This window comes from Gaeumannomyces tritici, assembly GCF_000145635.1.
Source record: "Gaeumannomyces tritici R3-111a-1 unplaced genomic scaffold supercont2.1, whole genome shotgun sequence".
NCBI classification, from domain to species: domain Eukaryota; kingdom Fungi; phylum Ascomycota; class Sordariomycetes; order Magnaporthales; family Magnaporthaceae; genus Gaeumannomyces; species Gaeumannomyces tritici.
The window spans coordinates 315,492-329,108 of NW_008804545.1; the positions used below are offsets into that span (position 1 = coordinate 315,492).

General features: G+C 58.9%; 6 protein-coding genes across 6 annotated transcripts in view; 3 read left to right on the top strand and 3 right to left on the bottom strand.

Annotated features, from left to right (window-relative positions):
- Nucleotides 1–260, bottom strand: part of GGTG_00090 (hypothetical protein) — a gene marked incomplete at both ends in the record, with an annotated part of 1,278 nt that extends 1,018 nt beyond the window's left edge. Inside the window, one exon of the mRNA XM_009217830.1 lies at nucleotides 27–260. Coding sequence (XP_009216094.1) covers nucleotides 27–260 — 234 coding nt within the window. The remainder of the gene's footprint in view (nucleotides 1–26) is intronic.
- A 1,039-nt stretch (nucleotides 261–1,299) lies between these two features.
- Nucleotides 1,300–3,288, bottom strand: GGTG_00091 (hypothetical protein). Its single transcript, XM_009217831.1, has 3 exons — nucleotides 3,235–3,288; nucleotides 2,963–3,157; nucleotides 1,300–2,891 (listed from the first exon to the last, which is right to left on the bottom strand). The coding sequence occupies exon 3, from the start codon at nucleotides 2,711–2,713 to the stop codon at nucleotides 1,397–1,399; it is 1,317 nt and encodes a 438-aa protein (XP_009216095.1). The 5' UTR covers nucleotides 2,714–2,891; nucleotides 2,963–3,157; nucleotides 3,235–3,288; the 3' UTR covers nucleotides 1,300–1,396.
- Nucleotides 3,289–4,704: 1,416 nt separating this feature from the next.
- Nucleotides 4,705–5,798, top strand: GGTG_00092 (methionine-R-sulfoxide reductase B2). Its single transcript, XM_009217832.1, has 2 exons — nucleotides 4,705–5,117; nucleotides 5,179–5,798. Exons 1-2 carry the CDS (start codon nucleotides 4,877–4,879, stop codon nucleotides 5,574–5,576), a joined length of 639 nt encoding a protein of 212 aa, XP_009216096.1. The 5' UTR covers nucleotides 4,705–4,876; the 3' UTR covers nucleotides 5,577–5,798.
- Nucleotides 5,799–6,630: 832 nt separating this feature from the next.
- On the top strand, nucleotides 6,631–7,721 carry GGTG_00093 (hypothetical protein; the record flags this gene model as incomplete). Its single annotated transcript, XM_009217833.1, has 1 exon — nucleotides 6,631–7,721. One exon carries the CDS (start codon nucleotides 6,631–6,633, stop codon nucleotides 7,228–7,230), a length of 600 nt encoding a protein of 199 aa, XP_009216097.1. The 3' UTR covers nucleotides 7,231–7,721.
- An 87-nt stretch (nucleotides 7,722–7,808) lies between these two features.
- Nucleotides 7,809–9,376, bottom strand: GGTG_00094 (hypothetical protein; the record flags this gene model as incomplete). Its single annotated transcript, XM_009217834.1, has 3 exons — nucleotides 7,809–8,834; nucleotides 8,909–9,073; nucleotides 9,140–9,376. 3 exons carry the CDS (start codon nucleotides 9,374–9,376, stop codon nucleotides 7,809–7,811), a joined length of 1,428 nt encoding a protein of 475 aa, XP_009216098.1.
- Nucleotides 9,377–9,815: 439 nt separating this feature from the next.
- Nucleotides 9,816–13,531, top strand: GGTG_00095 (hypothetical protein). The gene is made up of 2 exons (XM_009217835.1): nucleotides 9,816–11,204; nucleotides 11,306–13,531. Exons 1-2 carry the CDS (start codon nucleotides 10,115–10,117, stop codon nucleotides 13,249–13,251), a joined length of 3,036 nt encoding a protein of 1,011 aa, XP_009216099.1. The 5' UTR covers nucleotides 9,816–10,114; the 3' UTR covers nucleotides 13,252–13,531.
- Nucleotides 13,532–13,617: the final 86 nt, after the last annotated feature.

The window sequence follows — 13,617 nt, forward strand, 5'->3', positions numbered from 1 at the left end:
GTGGGCAGGCGCGCGCCCGCGGCCACGCTCGCCGCGGCCAGCACGGAGCCGACCACGGAGAAGGGGATCATGGACACGCCCAGCCGCGCCTGCGTCAGGCGCGCCATCTCGACCAGCTGCACCGCCATGGCGCCCGACACGAAAAAGTAGTAGGCCGACAGCGCGGCGGTGCGCACCCAGCGCCGCTGCACCCCGGGTCGCGGCCGGCCGCGGTGCGAGGACGCGGGGAGGGCCAGGGCGAGGACGAGAATTGTGGCCATGAACGCCCAGGCCGGTAGCGGTACCAGGTACGTGTCGAAAAAGCACTGCGATGGCAGTGGGTTCGATATGGTGGATACTGCTCTCTGCAAAAAGGTGTCCGATTTAGGTTTTTGTCAGCCTAGACCCCGCCAAAGCCTGCTGTAGTGCTGTTGTTTTTTTTTGTCTTGGGGGGATGGGGCTCGCGTACTATTCCCTCTGGCCTGTTAATGCATAGCTCAATCATTTTCGCTATCGGCGGGCGGCCCTTCTGTTCCGGGCGGGCGTGGGTGTGGATGTTGTTGCGCTTTTGGCCTTGGCGCCTTCGCTTGCTCGCGAGGTGTGTCGAGTTCGTGCAATGCTCTCCCAAAATAAAACTTTGCCAAACGCAAACCACCCCGAGGTTGCAAGGACGTCGCCAGGCTGGCCATCACGCCTTATTATCTCTTTCCGCCGACCGCAGCGCCCGCGGGGGGGGGGGTAGTCACTGAAACCCGAGCGGTCGGAATCATCTGCCTGATGCGGTGGCGTTTCAGATATGGTTATGCCGGCACATAGCTTCCACGCGTGTTTAACTGCCGGCTTCCATCACTCCCGCGCACGCATGGCAGCTGTAACATAACACGCCAGCAGGAAACGGAAAAGCAATTTGTTTGTCAAGGAGCTGTGATGGGGCGCGCTCTCGGATCGCCTGCTCTCAGCCCAGTCAGCCGACATGGCTCGCGAGCCTTGCAGCTGCCAGAGTTGCACTTTGCTGACGCCCTCGCCCGCTGCCTGTTCTACAAGCCAACTCCACTGAGATATAGAGAGCAAGAGTTCGGATGTCCTCGGCACGGGCGATGGGGTCAAGATCGACCGCCGCCTTTCGAATTAAGCTTAAAGAGCTTGGGCGCCGTCCGGGAGCATCCCCACCAGGACCACGACTCGGTCCTTGGCGTCGAATAAATTTCGAACGAGCGGTTCAAGGAGGGATGAATGCGATGCGTCTCAAAACTCCCTGGTGCCCGAAACACACTTCGTTCGCAGCAACGTGCCCTTCTCCATTGGGGAACACGCCCGCCTCCCTAGGTTATTAAACCCCTTGCCCAGCCAAGCCTGTCTGCCCATCTCTGGCTGGCGTCGAAACAAAAGGAACCTTCTGCCGGGCCCGGGCTAGCCATCATGCGTTACCTCCGATGTAACGGGCGCTAGAATCGTCCGGGGCCTCAATCTGTATCAGGCTCTGTGAAACAACGGCCCCGGGTGGCGCATAGCCGCCAAGGCTGGTGACGCCAGCCGCCAGGGACCGCCAAAAGTCGCACGCCGACTTGGGCTGCTCCCCGTCGGATATGGTGCCGAACCCCCAGTCCCCGACGTTGAGGACCCCTCCGACCTGCTCCCCCCCGACGTCGGGCTGGTCCCACTGGACCGTTGGCGGCAGGTTGAGGAGGCGCCGCCGCCTGTTGGGGTCCCCCGTCGTGACGTACGACGTGAAGTAGCTCTGCATCCCGCTGCTGACGCCGCCAATGACGGCGGCTATCAGGGGCGAGAAGAGCGACCCGAGCCGCCCCAGCAGCGTGTCGGAGCTGAACTTTGGGTTGTAAAAGGTCGGGATCAGGTCCGTGCTGTGCCAGCCGGGCGTCCCCGAGTACTGCATGTTCCACACCGGGCGGCCCGCGCCGCCGACGGCCTCGGTGAAGTGCCGGGCGTGGCACGTGAAGCAGCTGTCGCGCAGGAACGCCTGCACCCTGGCGCTCTGCGTCGCGTACGCCGACGACGGGTAGCGGCCCCGGATGAGCTTCCCGGCGCCGGCGACGATGGAGTGGTTGGAGAATGTCGCCGTCAGGAAGGAGTCGAACTTTTGGTCCGAGTCCACCGCGCCGCTGACGAAGAGGGACGACTCGTCCGAGCAGTGCGAGACGACGGCCGAGTCGAGCTTGAAGAAGTTTCCCGTGGCGAGCTCCAGGGCCGGGAGCTGCCGGACAAAGCTCCCGTCTACCGTGGGCCCGACGGCGAAAGACCCCGGCGTCACCTGGCCGTTGAGGGCCTTGTTGGCGCCCGCGAGGGCCTGCGGACTGGCTTTCCGTAGGCAGGAGACCCCTTGCCCCTTGCAGCCGGCGAGGGAGGCGAACTGGTCGAACCTCTCCTGCACCGTCCCTGCCCGATCCCACATCCACTGGTACGCCGGCGATTGGAGGATGGCTTTGGAAAATAGGGGGTCGAGCTTCCCGCCCTGTCCGACCAGGTGGTGGATGATGGAGCCCGCACCGGCCGACTGTCCCATGGCGGTGATGGCGCCGCCGTCGCCTCCCACGAGGTGAATATGGTCCTTAACCCACCGGAACGCCGCCCGCTGGTCCCACAGGCCGGCGTTGGGGAGCCCCTCCTTCTCCATGGTGGTGCCGGCCAAGAACCCGAACGCGCCGAGTCTGTAGTTCATGGCGACGAATATCATCTTGTTCCCCGAGTTCAGGATCATGCCGCTCCCGTCGTACATGGGGAGGTCCGGCTGGAACGCGTCCTTGCTGCCAAAGACGTATGCGCCGCCGTAGATCCAGACCGCGACCGGGAGCTTCAGGGACGGGTCCCTCAGGGCCGACCCGGGCACGTAAACGTCCAGGAACAGGCAGTCCTCCTGGCCGCCCTCGAAGAGCGGCACAGGGATGCCTCCTAGGCTGATGGCAGTGTTGCTCCCCTGTCAGCCCCCCGGATTGTCTTCATGGTTACGATCAGGACGGGAACCCACAATTGATTGATGGCACCCCCGATCGGGGCATTGTTTCCAGGACCGACAAGGTTGAGTCCGGTGACGGCAGACTGCACGCACTTGGGCCCGTAGCTGCCATCCTGGAGTGTTGACTCGTTGAGGGGCGGAGCGGGTTTTGCCCAGCGCAGATCTCCCACAGGAGGGGCTGCATAACGGATGTTCTTGAAGGTGTATCTGTATACAAACGGAAAGTTATCATTAGCTGATAGTCCTGGATAGCTTTGGCGGCATCAAGATTGACCAGCACTTGCATATCCGAAGACGAGCTGTAGCTCGCCGCTTTGTATGAGGCATAAGGAAGATTCAGTATGGGAAGCCCATCTTGTTTGTTAGAGAACTCAACCCCAAAAGGGATGGGCGATGCAAAGAGAGGCCAAAAGTGGAGGCACACGGCCAAAAGCCAGAATGTGAACATCGTAGAAAGGGACGGAAGTGCGAGAGGGTCTTGGACGGAACAGAACACCTCGGCTGCTCGGTATCACAACGTCTGCCAGCATATGGAAGCAAGCTCAGCATATGCTAGTGAGCGAAGGTGGGAAATGAATGATATATCACTGGCACTCAACGTCTGCCGTCTTGTCAGGGAATAGCCTGGTCAACACACACGAGGCCTCGCGACCGCAAGACTGACGCAGCCTACTAAGCCTCCCTGAGCAACCAGGCAGGCCCCTCTCGTCAAACTGGGTCGTCCACCGAGAATCCGTCGCCGTCTTTCCCGCGCTCACAACACATCACATGTGAACGTGTCCCGCAAGAGCGGAAATCAAGGGTTGCCAGCGCCCCTGAAATCTCCGGCTGGCATAAGACGGTCGAGGTATAATCGGCAGCATTGGCAAATAAGACGAGCAGCCCGGTGATCCTCGGCGGCGCGTGCTCGGGGCGGCTTGGGCCCGGCTCACCCATCTCCCATCTAATAATACCATGGCCTAGAGGGAGGAGGGTCGGCTCTGACCGAAAAAGGAAATGAGGCCCGTCGACACTAGCCCGGGCCACCCAGCTCCTGCCCCATTGTGGTGGTGTATACTGCGAAATGCATATCTCGTGACGCCGGGGCGCCGTCGACTATGCAACTTGGAAAAAAGTGACGGCGAAGACGGCCAAGGGCGAATCAGGGGCTCGAGAGGGCTGATATCGGAGTAGCCCCGCGCTCCGGCAGTCGACGGCGCAAGCGCGGGATGCTAGGCCACATGATGGGCTTGGCCCCGCCTTGAAACGAAACCCCGGGACCAATCAGAGGCCCCAGGCGTCGTCCGCTGTATCCGTCCATCGTCTAAGCGGTTATTTGCCCAACGGTTCCTGAGCTTGCCTCGGGCCTTTTGTTCCTGGCGTCATCGGGCCGGGGGTTTTTGAATTTGAGCCGTCGTCTGTGTTCTTGTTCGCTGTTTATGCAGTGGAATTTACCGGATTTCAAACCATAAATGTTTTGGCCGGCCGAGTGGGGTCGAGGGGGGCTCAGGGCTTCTCTTTGATCTTTTAGTGAGCTTGCACAAAGCTTTTTGGTGCATCTGCAGTTCCATAAAAGTGGTATTTGTCAAAGACCAGAATCCGTAAGATCCAATGCCGAGTCGGTGACGCAATCACTAGCGAGGGGCGGGATCCCAAATCGGGGCCAGGGGGTGGGGGAAGTTACAGTCGCGGGGGCGATGGCGTAAGCTTCGCACCTGCAGGTGGATTTGGAAGGCACTGAATGATTCCAAACAGAAACGCACATGCTCCGCCTCATCATCAGCCTCAGCTCCCAGCCTCAGACTTCAATCAACCAAATTCAACGACGATTTGTCATTCCTGTAAACAAGAATCGACAGTGCCCGACTTTGGCAACAGTACTAAAGTTCGCTTGAGCCTCGTAACAACCACCTCGAACTCGAACTATCACTACCCCTTTTTCTGTCCATGCGCTTCTCTCGACTCTCCTCCTGGTTCAACGTTCTACAGGCGGCCTCTCACCTCGCCAGGGCCCGTGCATACCAACACCCTCCCCGCTTCACGTCGTCAATCCAACCGCCGCCGCTCAGGGCTTCCATGCCGTCAATTCCCTTCCTAGGTAGCTTTTTCAGTTCCACGCCCTCGTCCAGCAACATGGCTTTCCCGGATAAGAGGTCCGACGAGGAATGGAGGGCCGTCTTGTCTCCAGGTTCGTGTGCCACCGCCACCACCTGCTCGAGAAGCACAAAACTGACACGACGCCCGGACAGAGCAATTCCGCATCCTCCGGGAGAAGGGGACGGAGCGGCCGGGCACCGGGGCTTACGACAAGCACCACCCGGACAAGGGCGTCTACGCCTGCGCCGGCTGCAGCGCCCCGCTCTACAAGGCCGACCACAAGTTCAAGTCGGGCTGCGGCTGGCCCGCTTATTTCGACAGCCTCCCGGGCGCCGTGACCCGCCACGAGGACCGCTCGCTCGGCATGACGCGCACCGAGATCGTCTGCTCCAACTGCGGCGGCCACCTCGGTCACGTCTTCAAGGGCGAGGGCTACTCCACCCCGACCGACGAAAGGCACTGCGTCAACAGCGTCAGTCTCAAGTTCTCCGAGGATGACGCGCCTGTCGGCCAGCCAGACGAGGCTGCCGCAGGGGCGAGCAAGGTCTGAGCGGCACAGAATTTGTTCACTTTATCTCTATCCAGCTGCCTGTAACTTTCTCAAGACCTGAAAATTGCTCAACTCTGTTTTCGCTACTCTTATTTCTGTGTTTCTGTATTTTCCGTAATTCATCTTGCTCTCAAAATACACGTTACGCTTTCTGTCTCCTTCCATCGTGCGTCATCCCTTCCCTTCCATCTCGTGACGCCCAACCAAAACACCGCAGCAACAACATTTCCGTGGCTTAAGCTTATAAATAACGCCAAAAACCTAACTTCGCTCCGAGCCGTGATCGATGGAGCCCACGGCCTCAGCCTTGTTTCTGTCCCAGCCTAGATGGGTCAACAAACAGAGCGCCCGCCAAGTCGCGACGACAGTCACCGCGACAGAGTCGCTTGGTACCTTGGTCCACTACTTGAGGCGGAAGCCCAAATAGTCACACTCGGCTCCTATTCAGTTGCTTCATCGACAGCGTCATTGGTCCCAATCATATTCACTCCCACTCGGGGCCCGAGAGACCGGGTGATTTGCTCCTATCACCCCCCCTCACTTCGCGTTATCCAACCGTGCAGTCGCCCAACAAAAGCACACGAGATCGAGTCGACGGCACTCGACCGAACTCCGCCCACACACCCGTTGCCAACGCCCCACGACGAATTGAACGCCAGATTCCCCCTTTCCAGCCCCTCGACATCTGGAACTCTCGCCCGAAACAAGCACTCACGACATCTCGGTAGCTCGGTTGCAAGGTTTGCAACATATCTGGCTTCGTCAGAAGGAAGCGCCACTCTACCTTTCGGAATTAGGTGCTCGGGCAACAGGCCGTTGCAGCTGCCCGTGACCGACCGGAGACGGGTTCCAACGCTCAATACAAATAAACGGCGCCCACAGGCTTCCTCCCCTCCTCCCCATTTCACACAACAGTCTGTCATTCGAAAGCAAACAGAACTCGCGCTCCAAAGTCTTGCCAGTCAAAAGCATTCACGAGCCATCCATCGCCTTGCAAACACTGACGCCCTATATACCACGGGCCCAACGGTCATACCACACAAAGAACAACATCATGTCCCCCAGCAAGAACTCCACCCGCGACCAGCCCCAGCTGCGCAGGAGCCAGAGAATCAGCGGCTACGCCCGCAGCAACAACAGCAGCAACAGCGCCGGTGTGGCAAAGAACACCACACCCCCACGGAGCAAGGGGTCGCGAAGCCCGCTCGAGTCCCAAGGCATCCTCCAAAACGCCCTCCGCTCCGGAACCCGCCTGCCACCGCCCGACAAGCAGCAGCAGCAGCAGCAGCAACAGGAGAAGAAGAAGAAGCCCGCCGCTGGGTCGCCGCCGCCGCCGCCGCCGCCGCCGCCGCCACCGAGGTACCCCACCCTGTCGAGCTTCAAGCACCCGGAGCACGGGACGCGCATCGTCCGCATCGTGCACTGCGCCAACCCGGTCCTGAGGACGTCCGTCTTCAGGGGCGCCGAGGGCCAGCGCGTCACACGCGTCGAGCGCCTGCCCCTCGAGCCCGGCGCCGGCTTCCCGGACCCGTGGGCGCGGCGGGCGGCGGGGCGCCCCTCCGCCGTCGTGCCCGGCCCCGCAACAAAAAGGAAGCTGGAGCACTTCCGCGAGGGCGGCCGGAGCTTTGTGCGCGTGCGCCTGGGCATGCTCTGATGAAAGTGTGTGCGGTGGGGCGGCCCGGGGCGGGCTCTGTTGACGCCGCGGCAAGCAGCGGCTCGAGCCCAAAACAAATCCTTGCTGCTGTGAACCTTCTTTTTGCCCTGACATGCTTCCTGTTTGCACCCAACCTGGTTTCTTTGCCGCAAATTCGCGCAACTTCTTTGGACTGTTTGCATACACAGCTGCTTGGGATATGTTTCTTTGGTTCCCTTGTTTACTTCCCTCATGCCTCAAATCACAAGCCAGGGAGAATTACGAGCGCCCTGTCTTGAGCAAGCTATTTTGTCATGATCTTTTCATAGTTTTACTCGATACCCCTGATAACCCTTCTCTTTCTGCCCTTCTTTCCTCCGTTCAACAATGGTTTTTATTTCAGTACTCAGGTTCGAGCAAGCGAGTCAATGTCTCCGGTGACAAACTACCCCTGTCCCACTCTACTGTCATTCTGGATTCCCCCAGTGCATTTGTGTTCCACAGTAATGGTGTCCAGTCTCCGGAAATGTTGGGTAGGCAAAGTTTATAGAGCAAGATGGAGATGTCGCCATTAGATCCTTGATAGGGAGCCAGGCAATTCAGGATCCAATGTTGGTGCTCCCGCAGAGAGTATTGAAAGCAAGGGCAAACTCGTGGCCACATTCGTAAATGATTTGAGATTTCGCCTCCTCCGAGTTCTCGGCGGCTTTCATAGCCGCATCAGATTTCTCCAAGAAGAATGTCCAAAGTCGAGACGTTGAAGAGAAGAAAGGTTGGGTTCGAACCGGCGGCTGGAATGTGCTCGTAGCCGCGTCCGCTGTCCTCGCCTCGCCCCGAATATCAAGAGGTGCCGAAGTAGCTTGCACCTGATAGTCAGTGGAGGGGATGGCATCCGCCCATTGCACTGGAGTTTCATTCGATGGCGTGGTCCTGGCGACAGGTCTTAGGGGGGACAACGACGGCAGACCCTTTTCAATGCTAGCCTGCAAGGATAATGGTATGGCACCCCGAACCACCCTCCTGGGCGATTTGTGTATGCCTTGCTGTTCTAGTTGCGATCCTGTGGCCCGGAAATGCGATTGGGCTAGATTCCTTCTTGGATTGAACCGGTAAGGAGAGGGTACACCCTCAAACCTAGGGCGGCCCGGGGCCGAATTTGTGATGTTACCATCGGGTCGGGATGGGCTGGCGTGGGAGGCTGGACGGGCCTGAAAGTAGGGACTTCGGGTAGGTAGAGGAGAGCTATTCTGCTGAGAGTCCATCGGAGATGCAGGCCTGCTAGCAGGAGGTGGCATCTGAGAAATTGACCGAGCCCGAAGTCCCTGCTCTCTGCCGACGAGAGGAATCCTGGAAAACTGGCTACTTGGGTGAGGAGAGCTGCTGAATGACTTCTCAGACCGAGAGGGTGAGGATCGGTGCGAGGGCGATGCCATTGCGAGGGCGGAGGCCGAGCGGGAGACTTGGCCGCTGCGAGGTCGACTAGGGGCTGCTGGAAGCTGCGAGGTGCGCGGCCGTTGGATGCGAAAGGCTGGACGGAGAATGCCAAGCGCCTCAAGAGCACTGCAGGTCTTCGCGAAGCCATCGTGGCTCGCAAAAATGAGCCGCAGTCTTTGGTGAGTGCTTGCCTGCCGCCGGTGAGTTCAGCAAGGGGCTCTGTCAGTGAAAAAATGGGAGAGCCAGGGAACAAGTCTACACTCACGGGCTGAGAACTCGACCCCTGGGCTGACGACACTTCCCCCACAGACGCTCTGCGGCTTCCGCTCAGTGGGTACTCAAAGGTCAGATCTATGAAGCCCTGGTCTACGCGCCAGAAAAGAACATCCTTGGACGACTCCTGGGCAAAGCGTCCCAAGTCGATCATCTCCTATAGTGGCCTTGATTAGCAGCGGGAAGCAAGACGGCTAGGAAACTGTCCAGCCCCAGAGCTCACAAGTGTGTGATTCCCGCATAGTATCGTCATGATTTGCGTCGTCGGGTAGACCCCAGAGCGATTTTCTGTCCACGAGACACCGGGAATTATTTGTCTTTCGCCCTTGATGACTAGCTCAGCCACGCCGTCCATTTCAGCCCTCGGATCCTTGCCGTTGAGAATCACGCTTTGCAAGGGCACGACCAGCCTGTCGGCAGGTGGTGCCGGGCTGGAAGACGTCGTCCGTGACGGTGGCATAGTACTGTTTGGGAATCAGCGGCAGAGGAAGATGTGTTTTTGCGCCATTCGTTTCCACCTCCCTTCATGCATGTACTCAAGTCGCACGCGTTCCGCGGGTCCTCGATAGTGGCATCGGAGCAGAGGTCGCTGGGATAAATGTATGGATGTGTAGAATTCAAACAATATTACTATGAACGCTCTACAGTGGAAGGTTTCTGGAAATCAAAATCGATGGCCGCAGAATCGACCCAACATCTAAACCGACCTTCCTGTTCGGAATTTTGGAATCCGTAGAATTTGCCCTGCTCGTGCCTGCCTGTTGGTTCCTGCATGCCTCCCAAAAGGAAGGTGCACATGTGGTTGGACTGCTTATGTAACCCGTGCGACTGGGCACGTCCACTGCAGCTGGCTCAAATTTCGCGTCCTGCAGCTGCCTTTGCTCCACTTGAACTCACCAAGTTCGCGATACACTTGGGCGATTTGTCGCGCAGATCCATCATCGCCATCTCCCTCCCCAGCACTGCGCGACGACACCATCATACCGCACCCGCCTCTGATTCTTCACAGCTGCAATCTTCCAGACACAGAGTCACAAACCCCAATGCAAACAGCGCATGGCTAAAAAATTTCCCTAGCTCTTTTGACGAGCGTTTCGCCCAGGACCAGTCGTCCACGCGGGTAGCCCGTCGCCGACGGCCCAGCGCATTGCGCCAAACGCTCACTTCGATTCGCCAAGCGGACCTCGGGTGTTGAACCATGTCAGTCGAGTCTGACGACGCCGCCGAGTCGTCCTCGGGCGCCTCCCCCAGGAACCCCTCCCGGAGCTCGAGGCCAAGCAACGTCAACAAGAACACCAGCCAGAAAACCAAGGCCACGCACACCATCGACAGGACGCAGGAGTACGACGACTTTATCGCAACACTGAGAACATACCACAAGCAGCGCGGCACCTCGTTCGAGCCCGAGCCCTGGGTGGGCAGTGCGCATCTCGATCTGCTCAAGGTCTTCAGGCATGTCGTGGCCGCCGGTGGATACGACCATGTCTCAGCGACAACGCTCGAGTGGCGCAAGTTGGCAACAGAGCTTGGCCTGGACGTCACGGACCGCAGCGCCGCCGGCGTTGCGTACGCGCTGAAGTCGGCGTTCCTCAAGTATCTAGCCGCCTACGAGATACTTACCATACACAAGAAGGAGCCGCCCCCGCCGCAGATTCTCGAGCATGAGTCCGCTAAAGGCGGCGGCCTCCTCACGCGCACCCTAGAGAACTATACGCCGAAAAAAGGGCCCACGACTGTCGCTAGAGCCGTCAGCGTGAACGCGTCCGCCTCCGAAACCGATGACACCCCGGCCCGGAAGGAGACCCCGGCCCGTAAGGAAACTCCGCGGTCCGGCGGGACGTCGCGGAACCTCCGGGTTGCCCCCCCTCAGCGTGTGATATTCCAGCCCGATACTGGCACTGCCCGGCAGACGCGCCCGGCAGCTGCCTCATCGCAACAGTCATCTCACTCTCACTCGGCCACCGGCACCCCCACCCCTCAGGCAAAGATGGCGCAACCCCAAGGACACTCACATCCCCAGCCCATGGGCATGACCCAGCAGGTTCATGCGCCGCACATGGGACATACCGTTCGCGGCCCCTCCTTCAACTACAACCCGCTGAACCCGGAGGCCACTTCTACGCTGGTCCAGAACTTTGAGCCTCGGCTCGACATGGTGCCCATACAAATGCGGCCGGTTGAGACTCCTGCCAACAGCCCTGCCGAGTTCGACAGGAGGCGGCGGCAGGAACGGCTGAAAGCCTCGGGACTTTTCCCTCAGCCACAGCCCGCCCGCCCACCACCAGGAGGTAAGTAGAGTCGGATGCCTCGTCTTGGACCAGATCGCAACATCATGCGTTTACCACTACCCCTATATCGACGGAGCGACTGACATGGCGTAAATTCACAGCAACGGTTTTTGAAGGCCCTAACATCTATGTGCGCTGCCTATGTGCGCTTCGCTCAGGGATCCCCTCTGAGCAGGCGTATGCGTTGCACCACCTCGTCAAGATCTCGTATGAACGTGGTGATAAGTTCAAGTTCGAAAACTTCGCAGGTCTTGCTGAAGGCCTTGTCAGCAAGGGTCTCGAGGTTGGTGGCAAGTTCTTCCACGTCAACTGGACTATCGACTATAGTGGCGACCCGGATGAGTCCAACCTAGAGGAGCTCGATGGACTAAACGGCACCCCTGACATCCTCGAGCGGATTGCGCGACTGCAGCCCAAGGACGTACTCGACAACATACAACCGGCGGACTTTGCCGACGATATGGTCCAGATAACAGAGGCCGTGTTGACCATGCGTAACATGGTCACCCTCCCGGAGAATGCCATGCAGATGGCCGACTTTCCAGTCCTCAGAGACCTGGTCTGCATCATCTTGCATCTGCCCAACATCGAGTCTGTCGTCGAGCTAAAACACTGTGCCCTGGACATCGCCGAGCAGCTGGCGCCCTACATTGTCCTGGATGCCGAAGATGCACTGTACCGAACCCTCATCGCGCAGCTACACTCGACGGATCGCGGCGCCATCTTGACGGCTCTCCGCGCCACCACGCGCCTCTCCATGTTCCTAGGAGAGACAAACCGCCTCCCCGATGTTCCCGCCAGTGTTCTGCAGAACATTCTAGACTGGCTGATGCTGAACGACGACGAGCTCATTGATGCATGTCTCGATTTTCTTTACGTGTACACGGCCTTTATCGCCAACATTGAGCCACTCCTGAAGACGGTTGGGGCGCCGCATCTCGTCAACCACCTCGTCCGGCTTCTATCACACGGCGCACGGCGGATCCAAAAGGATTACGCCACCGAACCTGAAAAGAAGTTGCCTGCGTGCGAGAACCCACTCCCCATCCCGGAGGACCTCCGTGAGCAGCTCCTTCAGATGGGTGAGCCGGATCGGTGCTTCGCTTGGCTCAAGTGTCTTTTTGAAGAGGACCCCGATTCGGCCATAACGCAAATCGCCATTTGGCAGGCTTACCAAGCATCATTCAGCTTGCACCTGCAGCAAATGTCTAGGCCCATGATTAACGCGGCCGAATTCATCAAGAACGTCCCGCACGTGTTCAAGGAGGCGGAGCCCCAGATCGTCAAGGAGATGGGTGAGCGTGGAGAGACACAGAAGTTCATCATCCGGGGCGTACGGCCTCGGATGCACCCCACGACGACAGAGGGGAGGGAATACGTGCCTTGTCTATGGAAGACGCCAGTGCCTCCTGGTAACGGCCGGCCCGGGCACCGTACCCAGTGCATTCGTCACTTCAAGACCGCCGAGCAGCTGTACAACCACATTATCGTCGAGCATGTGGGCGAGAAGCCAGGCGCAGATGGGAAGTTTGCGGATAGGGAGAGAGACCTGTACTGCACGTGGGGCAGCTGCGCGCGGTTCCCACGCCTCCAGAAGATGCAACTTTCCGTCTTCATGAACCACATCAAGACGCATACCAAGGCGGCGCAGCAGAAGATCGCCCTTGCCCATGCCCATGCCGCCAGCGTCGATGGGGCCGTGGGAAACAAGCGGCCACGGAGGACATACATCGTGCCGCCCCGAACCATCAGCATCCACCTTGAGGAGACACCGTTTTTGCGAGACGAGCGGCAACAGTCCGTTCCGATGGGGATCCCCTTTAGCGCGGTGCTGGTCCTCCGCAACGTGGCAAGGAATGTCAGCAAGGCAGACGGTTTGGTGCTGGATCTCCCGGACCTCGCGTCCGAGGGCCAGGGGCAGTCGGCAAGCCCCCTCGAGCACCTGTTCCGGCCCGTGACCGCTCGTCTCTGCGACATCATGGCGAAGAACCAGCTCCTCGCGAGCTATATCCAGCAGGTGTTGGAGATAACGCGGGATAACTACTGATGTGTACCTGGCGTCGTGATTTGGTGAGGAGAGCATGTTGAGCTGCGAATGCCTGGGAGGGAGTTTGGGCCTTCTCTTTCGATAATGACTTGGCGACGGTCCCGTTCTTGGCCAGAGCGTCCGCTCGCTGGATTTCTGGCACCGGTGTCTTGCGATGGGTTCACTAGGAATAGCGCGATACGAGGGAGAAGGAATGATATCATATTTTATCTCCACATTGAATCGTCCACTATCCGATTTTAAACTCTCTATCAAAGCTCTAAACACATGTGTTGAACTGTTTGTGTTCAAGTATGGTATCTGTGCTGTTGGTGAAGCTGGCTGCGATGCTAAGGCGAACGTCATTGGATGGATTGAGTGTGGGGC

Excerpts from the sequence above, each read along its gene's own strand:
- GGTG_00091 (XM_009217831.1), bottom strand. The coding sequence starts at position 2,713 with ATGTACGACGGGAGCGGCATGATCCTGAACTCGGGGAACAAGATGATA.
- GGTG_00092 (XM_009217832.1), top strand. The coding sequence starts at position 4,877 with ATGCGCTTCTCTCGACTCTCCTCCTGGTTCAACGTTCTACAGGCGGCC. Across the intron at positions 5,118-5,178 it reads GAGGGCCGTCTTGTCTCCAG|AGCAATTCCGCATCCTCCGG; the intron begins GTTCGTGTGCCA and ends ACGCCCGGACAG.
- GGTG_00095 (XM_009217835.1), top strand. The coding sequence starts at position 10,115 with ATGTCAGTCGAGTCTGACGACGCCGCCGAGTCGTCCTCGGGCGCCTCC. Across the intron at positions 11,205-11,305 it reads CGCCCGCCCACCACCAGGAG|CAACGGTTTTTGAAGGCCCT; the intron begins GTAAGTAGAGTC and ends GTAAATTCACAG.